The sequence below is a fragment of the Candoia aspera genome, chromosome 7 (genome assembly GCF_035149785.1).
Source record: "Candoia aspera isolate rCanAsp1 chromosome 7, rCanAsp1.hap2, whole genome shotgun sequence".
Lineage (NCBI taxonomy): Eukaryota > Metazoa > Chordata > Lepidosauria > Squamata > Boidae > Candoia > Candoia aspera.
In genome coordinates this window covers 1,671,313-1,684,255 of record NC_086159.1, presented here as the reverse complement: position 1 = coordinate 1,684,255, position 12,943 = coordinate 1,671,313, and the positions used below count along the sequence as shown (strand labels likewise).

General features: G+C 50.1%; 2 protein-coding genes across 2 annotated transcripts; both read left to right on the top strand.

The window, feature by feature from the left end:
• Positions 1–675: 675 nt before the first annotated feature.
• Positions 676–1,632, top strand: LOC134501149 (olfactory receptor 5AR1-like). Its single transcript, XM_063308756.1, has one exon. It carries the CDS (start codon positions 676–678, stop codon positions 1,630–1,632), a length of 957 nt encoding a protein of 318 aa, XP_063164826.1.
• Positions 1,633–7,073: 5,441 nt separating this feature from the next.
• LOC134501147 (olfactory receptor 5V1-like) lies at positions 7,074–8,009 on the top strand. The gene has a single exon (XM_063308755.1). It carries the CDS (start codon positions 7,074–7,076, stop codon positions 8,007–8,009), a length of 936 nt encoding a protein of 311 aa, XP_063164825.1.
• Positions 8,010–12,943: the final 4,934 nt, after the last annotated feature.

The following is a 12,943-nucleotide window of genomic DNA, read 5'->3' as shown; positions in this document are numbered from 1 at the left end:
ATCCTCAAAATGCCTCCTTCATGCCATGCAGTTTGTGAACGTGGACTCTCCTGAGCAGAGCCACCTAGTCTACCTCTCTGCTTCAGGTGAGGCCCATCTGCTCTTTGGCCTGGAAGAGCAGCCTGACCCAGTTCAGCACAGCTCTGCAGTTCTTGATTGGCAAGCAAGAGCAGAGCATGTCTGGGAAGAACGCAGCTTAGAGAGAACACCAAAAGCAAGCTAGCCTCCCATGATGGGGTTGGGTAACACAGGGGTAAACAAGGCATCCCACCCCAAATCAAGGGACACACCACCATCTGAAAGTGGGCATTCCTCTCACCCCAAAGAGAATGAAAAATTCAACTATCAGTGTTCCTCAAACCTTCCTACCAGTTCAAGGGAATAGGTGGGCTATCATCCTGTTAAGCTAAACTTGTTTGATCGGTCTGTGCATCCGTTGTTATATGGACACAGTCGTTGGGCTTCAGTAAGCTGGACTTAGGGGGTAAGCATGTTGTGTGACACCACCTCTGGATGGCCTTGGAGGAAGCGAGAATTGCCAGGTGACAAGTGAGCATGAGTGACATGAGTGTTGGATTCCTCTGTCTTTGAATGGAAGAGACCTCCATCATGCTGCAATGTACTACGCCCCATTACCCGTTGTTCTTTCCTACACAGATCAACACCGTGCTTCCCATGGATGCCAGGAATCATACACAGGTGTCCGAGTTTGTCTTTCTTGGTTTCTCGGGTGTTCCACATGGCCAAATCTACCTCTTTGTAGTGTTCCTAGCCATCTACTTGGTGACCATAATTGGGAACACCACAATCTTCACCCTGATCCGGTTGGATTCACGTCTTCACAGCCCCATGTACCTTTTCCTTAGCCATTTGTCCTGCTTAGATGTTTGTTACTCAACTGTCACGGTCCCCAAGATCCTGATCAATTTTTTGTACCAGAGACACACTATTTCATACAACCAGTGCATGGCTCAGATGTTCTTCCTGATGACGTTTGCAGGGTCTGAATGCGCACTTCTGGCTGTTATGGCCTTTGACCGCTATGCTGCCATTTGCCAACCACTACAGTACAGTAATCTGATGAGCAGTCAGGTGTGTATCCCTCTGGCTCTGGCTTCTTGGATCTGGGGCTTTCTTGATTCATCAATTCACACAGCTCTGGCCACCAATGTGGACTTCTGTGGAGCCAACCAGATCGACCACATCTTCTGTGATGTTCCACCCCTCCTGAAAATTGCATGCAGTGATATTTACATCAACGAGATTGCTCTCCACTTGGCCAGCATCTTCATGAGCGTGAGTCCTTTCTTGTTTATCCTCATGTCTTATGCCAGCATAGTCTCTGCCATCTTGCGGATCCGCTCTAATACTGGCAGGAGCAAAGCCTTCTCCACCTGTGCTGCCCACTTGACTGTGGTCGCCATCTACTTTGGCATGGCCATTGTGAATTACAACCGGCCCAGTGCGGGCTACTCCTTGGAGATTGACACCCTGATCTCCACCCTCTATTGTATCATCACCCCCATGCTGAATCCCCTGATCTACAGCCTCCGCAACAAGGAGGTCAAGGAGGCCCTATGGAAGCTTCTGAGTGGCCAGAAGGCAGAATATGCCTCTACCCAAAGGACATGACAAGTGAAGGTGAATTCAGTAGGACAGCTACTCTCTCTCCTGCCCTTGCCAGTGGAAAGATGCAGAAGCCTCGAGGTTCTACTCCGCAGGCCCTTTGCAACTGGCTCCCCAACAACATTGAGAGAGGCTGACTTGAGTTCCGCCTTCTGACAACCAAGCTCAGGAATTTATATTCAGAAAGGAGGTCAGAGAAAACTCTCGGCCAGAGCTGAACCTGGTGAAGACCTGTTATCCCAATGAAACCCAAACCCTAACCTTTGATGGCAAGGATTGGGAAGGTAGAGGACAGAACTGGGGTCCTCCCAGGACTAGTCCTCTCTTGCAGAAGGACTTTCCTGACCAGAGTTTCTTTCTGTAGTGGGTTAAGAATCGGGGGGTGGGGGTGGGTGAGTCTGAAATGAATAACCAGCTGGAGGACTTTTAAATGTTCCCAAAACACAGGCACTAGGGAGAAGGACAGGGTGGGATTTGTTGCAGAGTGCTAGGAGAGCATTTGACCCAGGAGAGATCAGAAAAGTCACACACCAGGCATTTCTATAAAAATAATTTTATTTACAGAAAACAAACATATTTAAAGGCTGTTTGCTGAGAGGAGAGATTTCTCTCAGCTGCATACTCTCTGCAAGCCTACACAGAAGGGAAACTGAAACTAAAACAAGTTCAGGCAAGTTCCACCCTTAGGCAATGCAACCATTAACATGTGAAAAGGGGACAATTAAATTCAACCTCTTCACCTGGCCAAAACGGTTAGTTACCATAGTAACCTTAATCTGTAGTAGAAAACATATTAACAGGATTCAGGGGAGAGCAAGGTAGAACTTCCTTTGTGAAGCCTGGCTGGAAGCCTTGTCAAAAGCAGTCTCCTTCAGGGAACAGATTTCATGCAACTGGGCCAGGAATTTGGGCCCAGCATCCAGAAAGACCTGGGGAGAACTGGAAAGAGTAACTTTACCCTCAGCAGAGAAAAATAGTTGCATGCTGGTCATTGCCTCTCTTCAGTGCCGATTGCTCTGTTTGCGGATCATTTTATATCTACTGATGCGGTGGCGCTGCGGGTTAAACTGCTGAGCTGTCGATCGGAAGGTCGGCGGTTCGAAACCGCGCGGCGGGGTGAGCTCCCGTTGTTAATCCCAGCTCCTGCACACCAAGCAGTTTGAAAACATGCAAATGTGAGTAGATTAATTGGTACCGCTTCGGCGGGAAGGTAACGGCGTTCCGTGAGTCATGCTGGCCACATGACCCGGAAGTGTCCTATGGACAACGCCGGCTCCAAGGCTTAGAAACGGAGATGAGCACCGCCCCCTAGAGTCGGACACGACTGGACTTTACGTCAAGGGAAACCTTTACCTTTACCTTTACCTGATTCTCTGTTTGCTAGTGCAGAGACTTTCCTGGTTCCTAAGTGCTGGTGGGAGCTTGCAGAGCTCGGTCTGAAGTAACTCGTTGCGATTAAAGGAGGCTCTCAGTCTTTATCTCATTGGACTGCGAAAATAAAGATCCTTTTTCTGACCCCTACAGGGCTGGCTTTGTAATCTAGCAGACACTCCAGAGCTCAAAGAGCCAGGCAAACCCGGTGAAAAGGGCCAAACCAGAGCTATTCATCTATCTATTTGAGCCCATTCGGGCTCACACCGTGGCAGGAAGGGCAGTTGAAAATTGCCATGTCTCTGCCCCTCATTGTGTTTACCAGGGCCCACCTGGCAGACAAAGTTGCTCAGTTTCACTCAGAGTTGGACTCTGACTGGGCAAGTCCAAGTGAGTTGCCCGGAGCACAGTCTTATGATATCTGAATTCGATTCTGTTATGCCCAAGGGTTACTAAGGCAGCACGGGAGGTGACCACAGGATGGGTGTCATGTTCCCCATTGCAAGGCATATGTGCATCACAACGGGGAACGTGCACATTAGGTAAGAGGAAGGGATAAGCATAATCCCTAAATCACTCAAGCACCCATATCCAGAAGGGAACCCCCAACACAATAGATAAGCCCTTCAGACCAAATTTAGCACCCATAAAGAGGTAAGGGGAACGCCTTCCCATTCCCCCTGGGGATGTATTCACACCTCCCTCAGGCACGCATGTCCACAGAGGAATATCCAACATAATGGGAGCGCCCATCAGACAGGAATTAACGCCTATCGGAAGATCGGGGAAACACCTTCAGGGGACGCACCCGGTCCGGACGAAGACAGGGAGACAAAGGAGATCGCCGGGATCGTCCATCAGCTGACGCATTGTGGTCTTGAGCACCCATCCGGTCCTGGCCCGAGGGTAGAGAAGCACAACGCCCACCAGCAAAGTATAAACAGGGCACCCTATCACCACATAAGGATTCCCGTCTTTCTCTCTGCACGCACTCCATTCTAATAAAACCAGAAATCCTTAGACCTTCTAAGTGAGTCTGAGTCTTATTCTGAGCGTGGCTGCCCTGACAGTGGGTTCATGTGGTGGTTTCAGGCTGAGGGAGGGGGCGGTCCCACAGCCTTGAAGAAGGGGGCAATACATCCCCTTGTCAAGGGGTCATTGCTGCCCATGCGCGCGTGCACACACACACACACACACACACACAGACACACCCCATTGGATAATTATTAGCCAGTCTCCAATCTTCCCTTTTGGGGGAAGGTTGTGAAAAAGGTGGTTGGATGAGAGTCACAGAGGATCTTGGAGGAAACAACTTGATCTGCTTTTAGGGATTTGTTTTGGCTTTGTAAGCTGCCCAGAGTCCATTGGAGGTAGGTGGTCATACCATATCAAACAAAGAAATAAATAAATAATTTCAGGATGTTCTTGCCTGCCTTAATCAAAATACACTGAACAGTTTACAACAGAATACAAATATAAAACAATACAAAATAGTATTAGAACTCTGAGGACATAAAAGCTTGGTAGAAAGGGCTGATTTTCCTGCTTTCTGAAATACCAAGGGCTGGGGGAAGCCTCCATGGCTAGAGATGTCCGAAGGCTCTTTGCTCCACATCCCACTAACTTTCAAAGGGGGGGGGGGTTGGAGGATGCACTTCCCACCCTGGTGCTGTTCCAGGTAGGCCCCAATGGCTGATGACCCCTGGATCCTGCTCTAGGTTTCGCCCCCTGTTACAGCAGTAATCCTGCATCTACGGAGGTCCCAAATCATGAACCACCTCCTTTTGGGGTGGCGTGACTGCAGGACTGAGATTTGCAGATACCGCCTGATGCCGGGCATTGTGGACCTTTTCTCAGAAGAACCACACCAGGACGCCATGGATCTTAGAGGGAGGGGTTGCGAGGTTGGCAATTGCAGAGTGAGGTCTCGCAGAATGGGTCTTGCTGACAGGGGCCCCCTCCAGCCCTTCTCTGTGACACTGGCCAGGAACCGGCATGGGGGCATTTTAGGCTCCTGGTTCAGGTCATCTGAAAAGGGGGGGGGGTCTGTGCAATGTGCCAGACTGAGCAAAAATGAGTATGTTGCAACTCCGCCTGCCAACTTCAGCCATCCCGTGGTTTCCTTAGTTGAGAAGAACGTGTTATCTGAACACAGCAACATCACTTTCTGCCTGGGGGCTTAAGGGCTGCACGTCCCCCCTGGAGTCCTGGTCCCCAGTTGCCTTTGTGTTCCTGCAACTCAGCTGCAGTCTTCTCCCGCCCCCAGCTTGGCTCTCTCCGTAAAGAATCTCACTCCTGGGCCGATGGGGTTTGGCGATGCCTTAAAGGCACTTGAGGCCAGACCTCTTCCTTTCACCTGTCTTCTGGCCAGGAGGGCCTGGAGGGGACCAGAGCGCAGGCCATACCGGTTCTGAAAGATGGCTTCAGGAAGCCTTGATAAGACGCACTGGCAGCTTCCGTGGAGGGGGAGCCCATCCGGGTGACAGAGAAGGAGCAGTGCAGAGGTGAGCTTCATGAGCACATCTGGAGCAAGGCACCAGCAGCCCAGGCCCCCAGGTCAGTGGCTCTGCAAGTACCTTCCCCACCTCCCCACATGGCTCCTGGGATGTTAGGATTTCCCTCCTCACCTGCCTTCAGGAAGTATTCCATCCCCAAGCTCTGAAGGGCCACCCTTACTATACCTCCAAGCAGAGAAGGCAGACCATTAATGATTCCTCTATGTTTACTTCCCGTTAGGACCAATATTTCCCACCTTCCAGCTGTATCTGGAACAGACAGCCCAGGACAGACTGTCCTTGTCAGTTCATGCAGCCCTCTTTCCAAGACGCCATCATCCTGACTTGTGGGAAAGGATTGCATGGCTCAGAATGGGCTGTGTGAAGAAGGGTTTTCTTTGGTCCCTTCTAAATCTCCTCCCAGGGCTGGGATTTGAGCCCCTTGATAATTTCCCTTGTCCTCTCCTGTTCTTTTTCCAGCTCTGGGATGCCATGCTTGAAATGTGGGAACATAATGTCATCCTGAATGTGGACGCGTCATAGTTTTCTAAAAGAACAATAGACTATTAGCATTCATGGTTTCATGCCTCTTCCTAACTCTCCACATCAATGTTTCCATGAAGCTCTCTGTTAAAGTCTTCTGCCATGGCCTTCTACTGAGATCTTCCTTGGCTTTCCGCTCCAGTGGACCACTGTGGAGTTCCCAAGTGCTGCTCCATCCAAGTCCTAACCTAGCCCTACATTCTCAGTCTGGCCACTTGAGACTTATCCCCTGCTAAGACTCAAAGGGAATAGTTGGCCATGCTAAGGCTAAGGCTGCTCATTGTCATCAGATAGCGGTCCTCCTTAGTTTGCTGGGTGCTTTCAGGAAGAGCAGAAAGAGAAAACCTCCACTGAAGGCATCAGATGAACACATTGAGAAGAAGCCCCCAGATGGGGGGGAAAGACACACTAGTCATCGGAGGAACAGCATGAAGCCCTGAAATGTCAGCAATTGGTTCTTATGAACCAAGGCCTGAATGTGGGATTTCCAGATGTTCTCCACACCCACCAGGCGCCTCTGTAATTCAAAGGGTTGGGAGAACCGCTTGAGCTGACAATGAACAATCTGGCTCCAAAGATTTCTATGGTTTGGTCTCTCCTGAAGGGTTGTGAGATGCTTCTGACATGATGTTTTCTAAAAACTGGGAATAAGGTTGTTGTATTTCTTCCTTTCTTCCTGTTAGATGATAGTGCTTCAGCTTCTGGTTGTTGTGGTTTTTTAATCCAAATTCAATCCAATTCAACCCCAAATTACAAAAATTCACAACATAAACAAGTGTCCATTATGAGCCAAGACAATAGATCCTTTGAAAGCCTTCAGCTTCTAAGAGCAAAAGTAATATTTTAGCGGCTCTGTGAACTTCTGTTAAGTGCAAGATTTACATTTGTCAGACTGTTTAATCCACTACAAAATCTGAGGAGACAAGTGAAAATGTTTTCTTTGCACAACTGGTGCATATGTGGGGGTAAAAAAGGTCCCGTTCGGCTGTCCTCTTGCTCCTCTTGAGCATCTTTGCTATACACGATCCCTGCCTTTCCATGGATTTCAGCAACCAGACTCTAGTTACTCAGTTTGTTTTTCTGGGTTTCTCCACCATCACACATGGCCAGATCTACCTCATCCTGGTGTTCCTCGCCATCTATCTGGTCACCATTCTGGGCAATCTCATGATCATCAGCCTCATCCTGGTAGACTCCCACCTTCACAGTCCCATGTATTTTTTCCTCAGCCACTTATCCTGCTTGGATGTCTGCTACTCAACAGTCACAGTCCCCAAGATCCTAGCAAGTCTCCTTCTCCAAAGGCACAGCATTTCCTACAACCATTGCTTTGCCCAGATGTTCTTCCTGATGGCCTTCCCTGGCTCAGAATGCTGGTTGCTGGCCATCATGGCGTATGACCGCTATGCTGCCATCTGTCAACCGTTGCGCTATTCTCACATCATGAGCCCACATGTTTGCATGCAAGCGGCCATTTTCATCTGGATCTGGGGCTTCCTGAATTCAGCAGTGCACACAGCCTTGGCCTCCAAGTTACGTTTCTGTGGAGACAATCAGATCCATCACATCTTCTGTGACCTCCCACCACTGCTGAAAATCGCCTGTAGTGACATATATGCCAACCAGATAACAACGCATATAGCCACCCTATTTGTGGGACTGACCCCTTTCCTTTTCATTGTCATCTCCTACTTCTACATCCTTGCATCCATCCTGCGCATCCGCTGCAACTCGGGCAGACAGAAAGCTTTTTCCACCTGCTCTTCTCACATGTTGGTGGTCATCCTTTACTTTGGAAATGGAATCTTAAACTACAACCGGCCAAGCTCTGGCTACTCCCTGGAGATTGACACCCTGATTTCCACAGTGCATTGCATTGTCACCCCGATGTTGAACCCCCTGATCTACAGCCTCCGCAACAAGGAGGTGAAGGGGGCCTTGTGGAAGGTCCTGGACGGCAACAGGAGGATATAGACTTCTTCTCTAAGGTTGGAAAGCCTTCTTGGCACTCCAAGAGACCAGTTCTTGCTTTTTCTTGTGAAGCTCCAGGGAAAAGTGGCACATCTTTGTTCGATGGACACAATCCATGGCTTCTAGCCGCACTGCCTTCCTCGAGTCTTTCACCAGAGAGAAACAGGCTTCCTTCTTCCAACATGAGCCCATCTTGTTTGTGGGGTGGAATTGGTGCCCATGGGATGCCATTTGTCATGGGTCACCTAGCCGCACCATAGCAGAAGGCAGGGGGAAGCACATCAGAATTTCCCCCCCTTGAGGTGCCGCTGGGTGACATTGGGATAGTGAGGAAAATGCTCTTTGCCAGGGCAGGTTTGGGCCATGGGGCAGTGTCATGTTCGCCGTTTCAATGTCTTTGATACATCGTAACGTTTTGCATGTCATTAGCTGGATGCGTGTTTCATCTTTCACGGGAGGATGGGAGGATTTATCTCTTGGCTCTGCTTTTGGAATGTGTTTGGGTTATCTGTTGTGTTCAAGGTTACTTTCCCAGGCTAGCAGTTCTGATGGTTGCCAGCACCTGGGACGGGCGGGGCTGTTGGCAGGGAGGCGGGGTACGTTTGCACCGAGGGTTTTAAGTTTGTATTTGGCGCGCTTTTGCTCATTCTCAGCTTTCTCTGTATTTGTCCTAAGTTCCCTAATAAATCAGATTTCATTTAGCAACCTCTTGTGAGTCTGAGTATTTGGGTTGGGCAATCATTACAGGCAGGTGCAAAGGGAGGGAATGGCCTTTGGGGCCAGGTTTGCTCCACTTCTCTCCAAGGAGCATAAAATTGCAGGGCACCACAAATCAGATCTGGGGCTGCTTTCTGCTCTTTTCTGTTGCCTAATTTCAAATCTAGAAATAGAGCATGAATTGAGACAACCATTGCCGTTTTGCAAAGAATACACTTTCTGAGTTAGTAAGAGATTCTAGCCAGGAATAAACAGTTTTAGGAGCTCCGTCTTCATATCTTCTGAAGACTGAGGGTGAAACCTTGGGCAAGGTGTTCTACGTGCAGACCAATGCAGCCATTCTCTGAGAGACCTTATGAGCCTGCAAAGCGTTAAAAAAAACTGGCCCATGAGCTGCCTGGGAACAAGGGAGTTGAATCCTGACTGGACGATGCTGAGTTAGAGATTTCAGAAAGCTGCTGAAGGGCGCAGGATGCACAGATGTCCCGAAACCTCCAGGAGTGCCTCTTCAACTAAGGTTCCTGGTGTAATTACGTTTCAGGAACTATTCTGAGGCCAAGAAATTGCTTGTCTTGCTTCATCCAAAGGACATTAAACCAATGGACTGTAGAGAACACAGGGAAGAGGTAGATGTGAGCATGGAGGGTTTTCCTCTTGCCATTCCCCACCCAATGCTTTATTTGTATTTATTTACCTTAAATAAATGATTATTCACTATTCAGAATACAATACATTATGAATTGCAACCGTGGCCTGTTTCCTTTCCAAACCTGGCTTACCTACTTTAGCAACCACATTGCTTTGTACTGAAAAGTTTGAGCGTTGGGGGCACGATGCTCCATCGAGGGAGGCCAAGTCTAAGCAGCAGGAGGCGCAGCACAGCTGGTGGGCCTCCTCCCTCCCTCCCCATCAGGGTCCTTTCCCAGAGCTGCCTTCTTCAGCCCTTTCTACCCTGGTGCCTCAACCACCACACCAAACTGGCTCTCGTTTTCTTTTCACTGGAGCTACCAAAATGCAGAACTTTGCATTTCTCCCCTTTAAGGTCCACCCTGTTCTTCTAGACTGCTCAAGAGGGCTGAGAACCTTTAAAATTAGTTCCCTCTCATCTAGAGAGATGTGGTGTCCCATAGAAGTGCTGTCCCCGGCTTGCATGGAGGGTCCTGTAGATGGTGTCCCACAGAGGTGGTGTCCCAGGGCTTGCCCAGCTGGGCAGCGAGAGGAGCAGAATGGAGCTGTGGAGCTTCACTCGGGCCCTGAATGTTGGCACTCCACTCTCTTCCAGGGCAACGGAAGTTGCATCAGGAAGAAAACATGGAATCCTACTTCAGAGTTAAATAGTGGGCAGCTAAGCCTTGAACAATATTTGAAATTCAAGTTGGGAGTCCCTTTGAGAGTCAGCCTATGAGAATGCAAGGCGGGTATTATCCAAAGTGGAATCTGATGGCGTATAAAAATATTCTTTCTGAGCAAATGGTAAAGAAACAGACACCACAAACGAAAGCCAAGAATCTCACTTCCCTTTTATTTCCCACAGCAAAATTTAAGCTCTATTTTTCGATTTCTTGCTAGAAGGAGCAACTTTATCAGATAAATAAGGCCACTGAGCGCTCAGCCCTTCCTCAGTAGCACACTGAGAGCAATCCAACCTGCATGGCTCATCATCTGACACAATATTGCCCATAATGTGATATTGTCTATCGTGGTTTCCTTGGTAAGATACAGGCGTGTTTCAGCATTGCCTTCTCCCGCGCAGCATGAAATGAAGCCTTTTGCCGTTGTCACTAAGGTCATCGCCTCCAGCACCTTCCCCTTTCGCTGTTGCCCCACGTGGGTGCCTGCTTCCTTTAGCGGGGCAGCTGGGATGACCCTCACGCCTTGGGTGGGAGTACACACTCTTATCATGCACACCAGGTGTTCTTTGCTTATCCCTCCCCCTGCCACGATTAGGCAGCACAATAGGACTGGGGGGGGGGCATCATTATTAATCCCCTGTACCAACCAAGAGTCACAGGTGCCACTCCATCAGGAGCCACTGAACTCTCCTTGCCATTCCACAAAGACCTTTCAAACACCCAAGTCCTGATGGTCACCAAAAGAACAGCAAGGAAGGGGCCAATCCTATCATGGGGATATGGGGTCATGGGGGACTGGCCTGGAGGGGGCTCCTAGGCTTCTGGCCCTGTGAGATCTATGAAGCAGTGGACCAGCCTGTCTCCTCGAGTCCTGGAGGCTCCACCACTGGAGATTTTAAAGCAGGGCTTGGAGAGCCCTTTGCCTGGGATGGCCTGAGGATTCCTGGACCAGAAGACCTCCAAGGTCCTCTCCAGCCCTGTCATTCTATGCTTCCATGATCTGGCTGGGGTTGCATCCAGGGTGGTCCCTGGTGGTGACGCTCCTGAGTGCTCAGGATCCCCAGCAAGCCCTCTCTCCTGGGTCTCACAGGATGGGCAGACTCCGCCTGGAGGAGACAGTCCAACTGTCAAGCGTTGAACAAAGGCAGGAAGGGGGGAGAGTCTACATTCCCTGTGAGCCTTGAAAAGGCTCAGGGAGAGGAGGAGCAGAGGGGCTTTCCCAGGGGGGTGTCTTTTGTTCCACAGGGTACTTTGCATTCACGGTGAATGATGGTTCCAGTAAACTAGTAAACAGTTAACTCATCCTATGACCAGGTTTCCAGTCTGAGCTCAGGGAAGGCAGCTTCAGTTGCAGTTATTCACATCGTGGCCTGTTCTAACTCTTTGGGGACTGGGAGACCGGGAAGCACAAATAAGGACATCAATATTCTTATGTTGGCAGATATAGGGTTGTAAATTGCTCTCTGTGTGTGTGTCTGTGTGCTAAATACAATGTGACATAAGTGGGTTTATAGAAAACATTTCACAATGTGGCATGAGCAGAGTTTGGAGCTGGCAACTGCTGCAAATGTTGTTTGATGACCCACCAAATCCAGCCTTGGACTGCTTAAAGAGCTTGCTTCCTTGTTCCTTCTACTCTTCTCCTTCCTTGATTTCTTTCCAAAGGGAAGAAGGCGACTTTTGCCTCGTGGCGCTGCGTGCCAATGCTTTGTGGCGCTCTCTCTTTCCGGTTGTCGACACTGAGCTTGCCAACCCACTGCCTAACCTGCTGCTCGGGGAGCTTTGGGGATCCCTGTTAGGTGCCCTGAGAGTGTGGAGAAGTGGCACCTCGGGAGTCTCCATCCACCCCACGGAGTCTTATGGGGCTCAGGAAGGTTTTCCTAGCAGACGTTTTCCGCTGGCAACCGGGGCCAGAAATAACGGGGGCAGCTCCTTTGATTTCACTGAGATAGGGGGAAGAACTCCCTGATGGTCAGATCTGTCCAACAGTGGGAGACTCTCCCTCTGAAGGGGGTGGCTTCTCCCCCTTGGAGGCTGGCCAGAAGAGACTTCCAGGATGGTTGAACTGATCGGGCTGCACCCTACGGAGGGTGGACCTGACGCGCCCTCCCAACTCTGAAATGCTCTGAGCCCCTGAGCCTCTGATCCAGGGCAAGGGATCAGGTGAGCCAGCCTGGAGTCCCACTGAACCGCCCTGGTACAACGGGCTGGGTGGCAACTGCTCTTGTGCAGAGGACATCCCCCCACTGGGCTGATCCCAATAGACATGTCCATCCGTGTGGCAGACGAGGCTCTGGCTGAGGGATCCCGCTGGGCCAAGGACTAAAGGGCCAGTGCTGAGAAGCAGGGCCTGCCCGTCCAGGGAGGAACCCCTGCATTTCTATGCTCCTCATGCTTGACAGGAAGCTGATGCACCTCCTAACACCTTTATAAGACTCACATTTGAAATATTAGTCAGCAAAGGGAAGGAAAGGGGTCAATAAAGAAAGGGAAACGCCGGCAGGAACTCTCAGCGGGTCTGTCTCCTCCAGCGAGACGGTGCGGCTGGTTTCACACCAGAGGAGGAAGCCAAGACCCGGGCTAGCCCAGCGCATCTCATGCTGGGACGGCCGGCCCACAAGGCCTCTCGTGGCTGGGGAGGGTGACCTGGATCCCGCCCCGCTCGGAGGCCTTCGGCGAGGGCTGGGCTCCCACCCCCTCCCAACCCAAATGATCCTCCCATCTCAGACTAGCCTCCCGTGTTGTGTGAACGCAGTTACGCAGCCTATCTCGCCCCCAGTTTTTTTTAATACGTAAATTTTATTAAGTTTTAAAGAGAACATAAAAACTAACACAATCTTATAAAGAATAACAAGAAGGAAGGAAGGA

Bases quoted from the DNA above. Each gene is read 5' to 3' on its own strand.
- LOC134501149 (XM_063308756.1), top strand. From the start codon at position 676: ATGGATGCCAGGAATCATACACAGGTGTCCGAGTTTGTCTTTCTTGGT.
- LOC134501147 (XM_063308755.1), top strand. From the start codon at position 7,074: ATGGATTTCAGCAACCAGACTCTAGTTACTCAGTTTGTTTTTCTGGGT.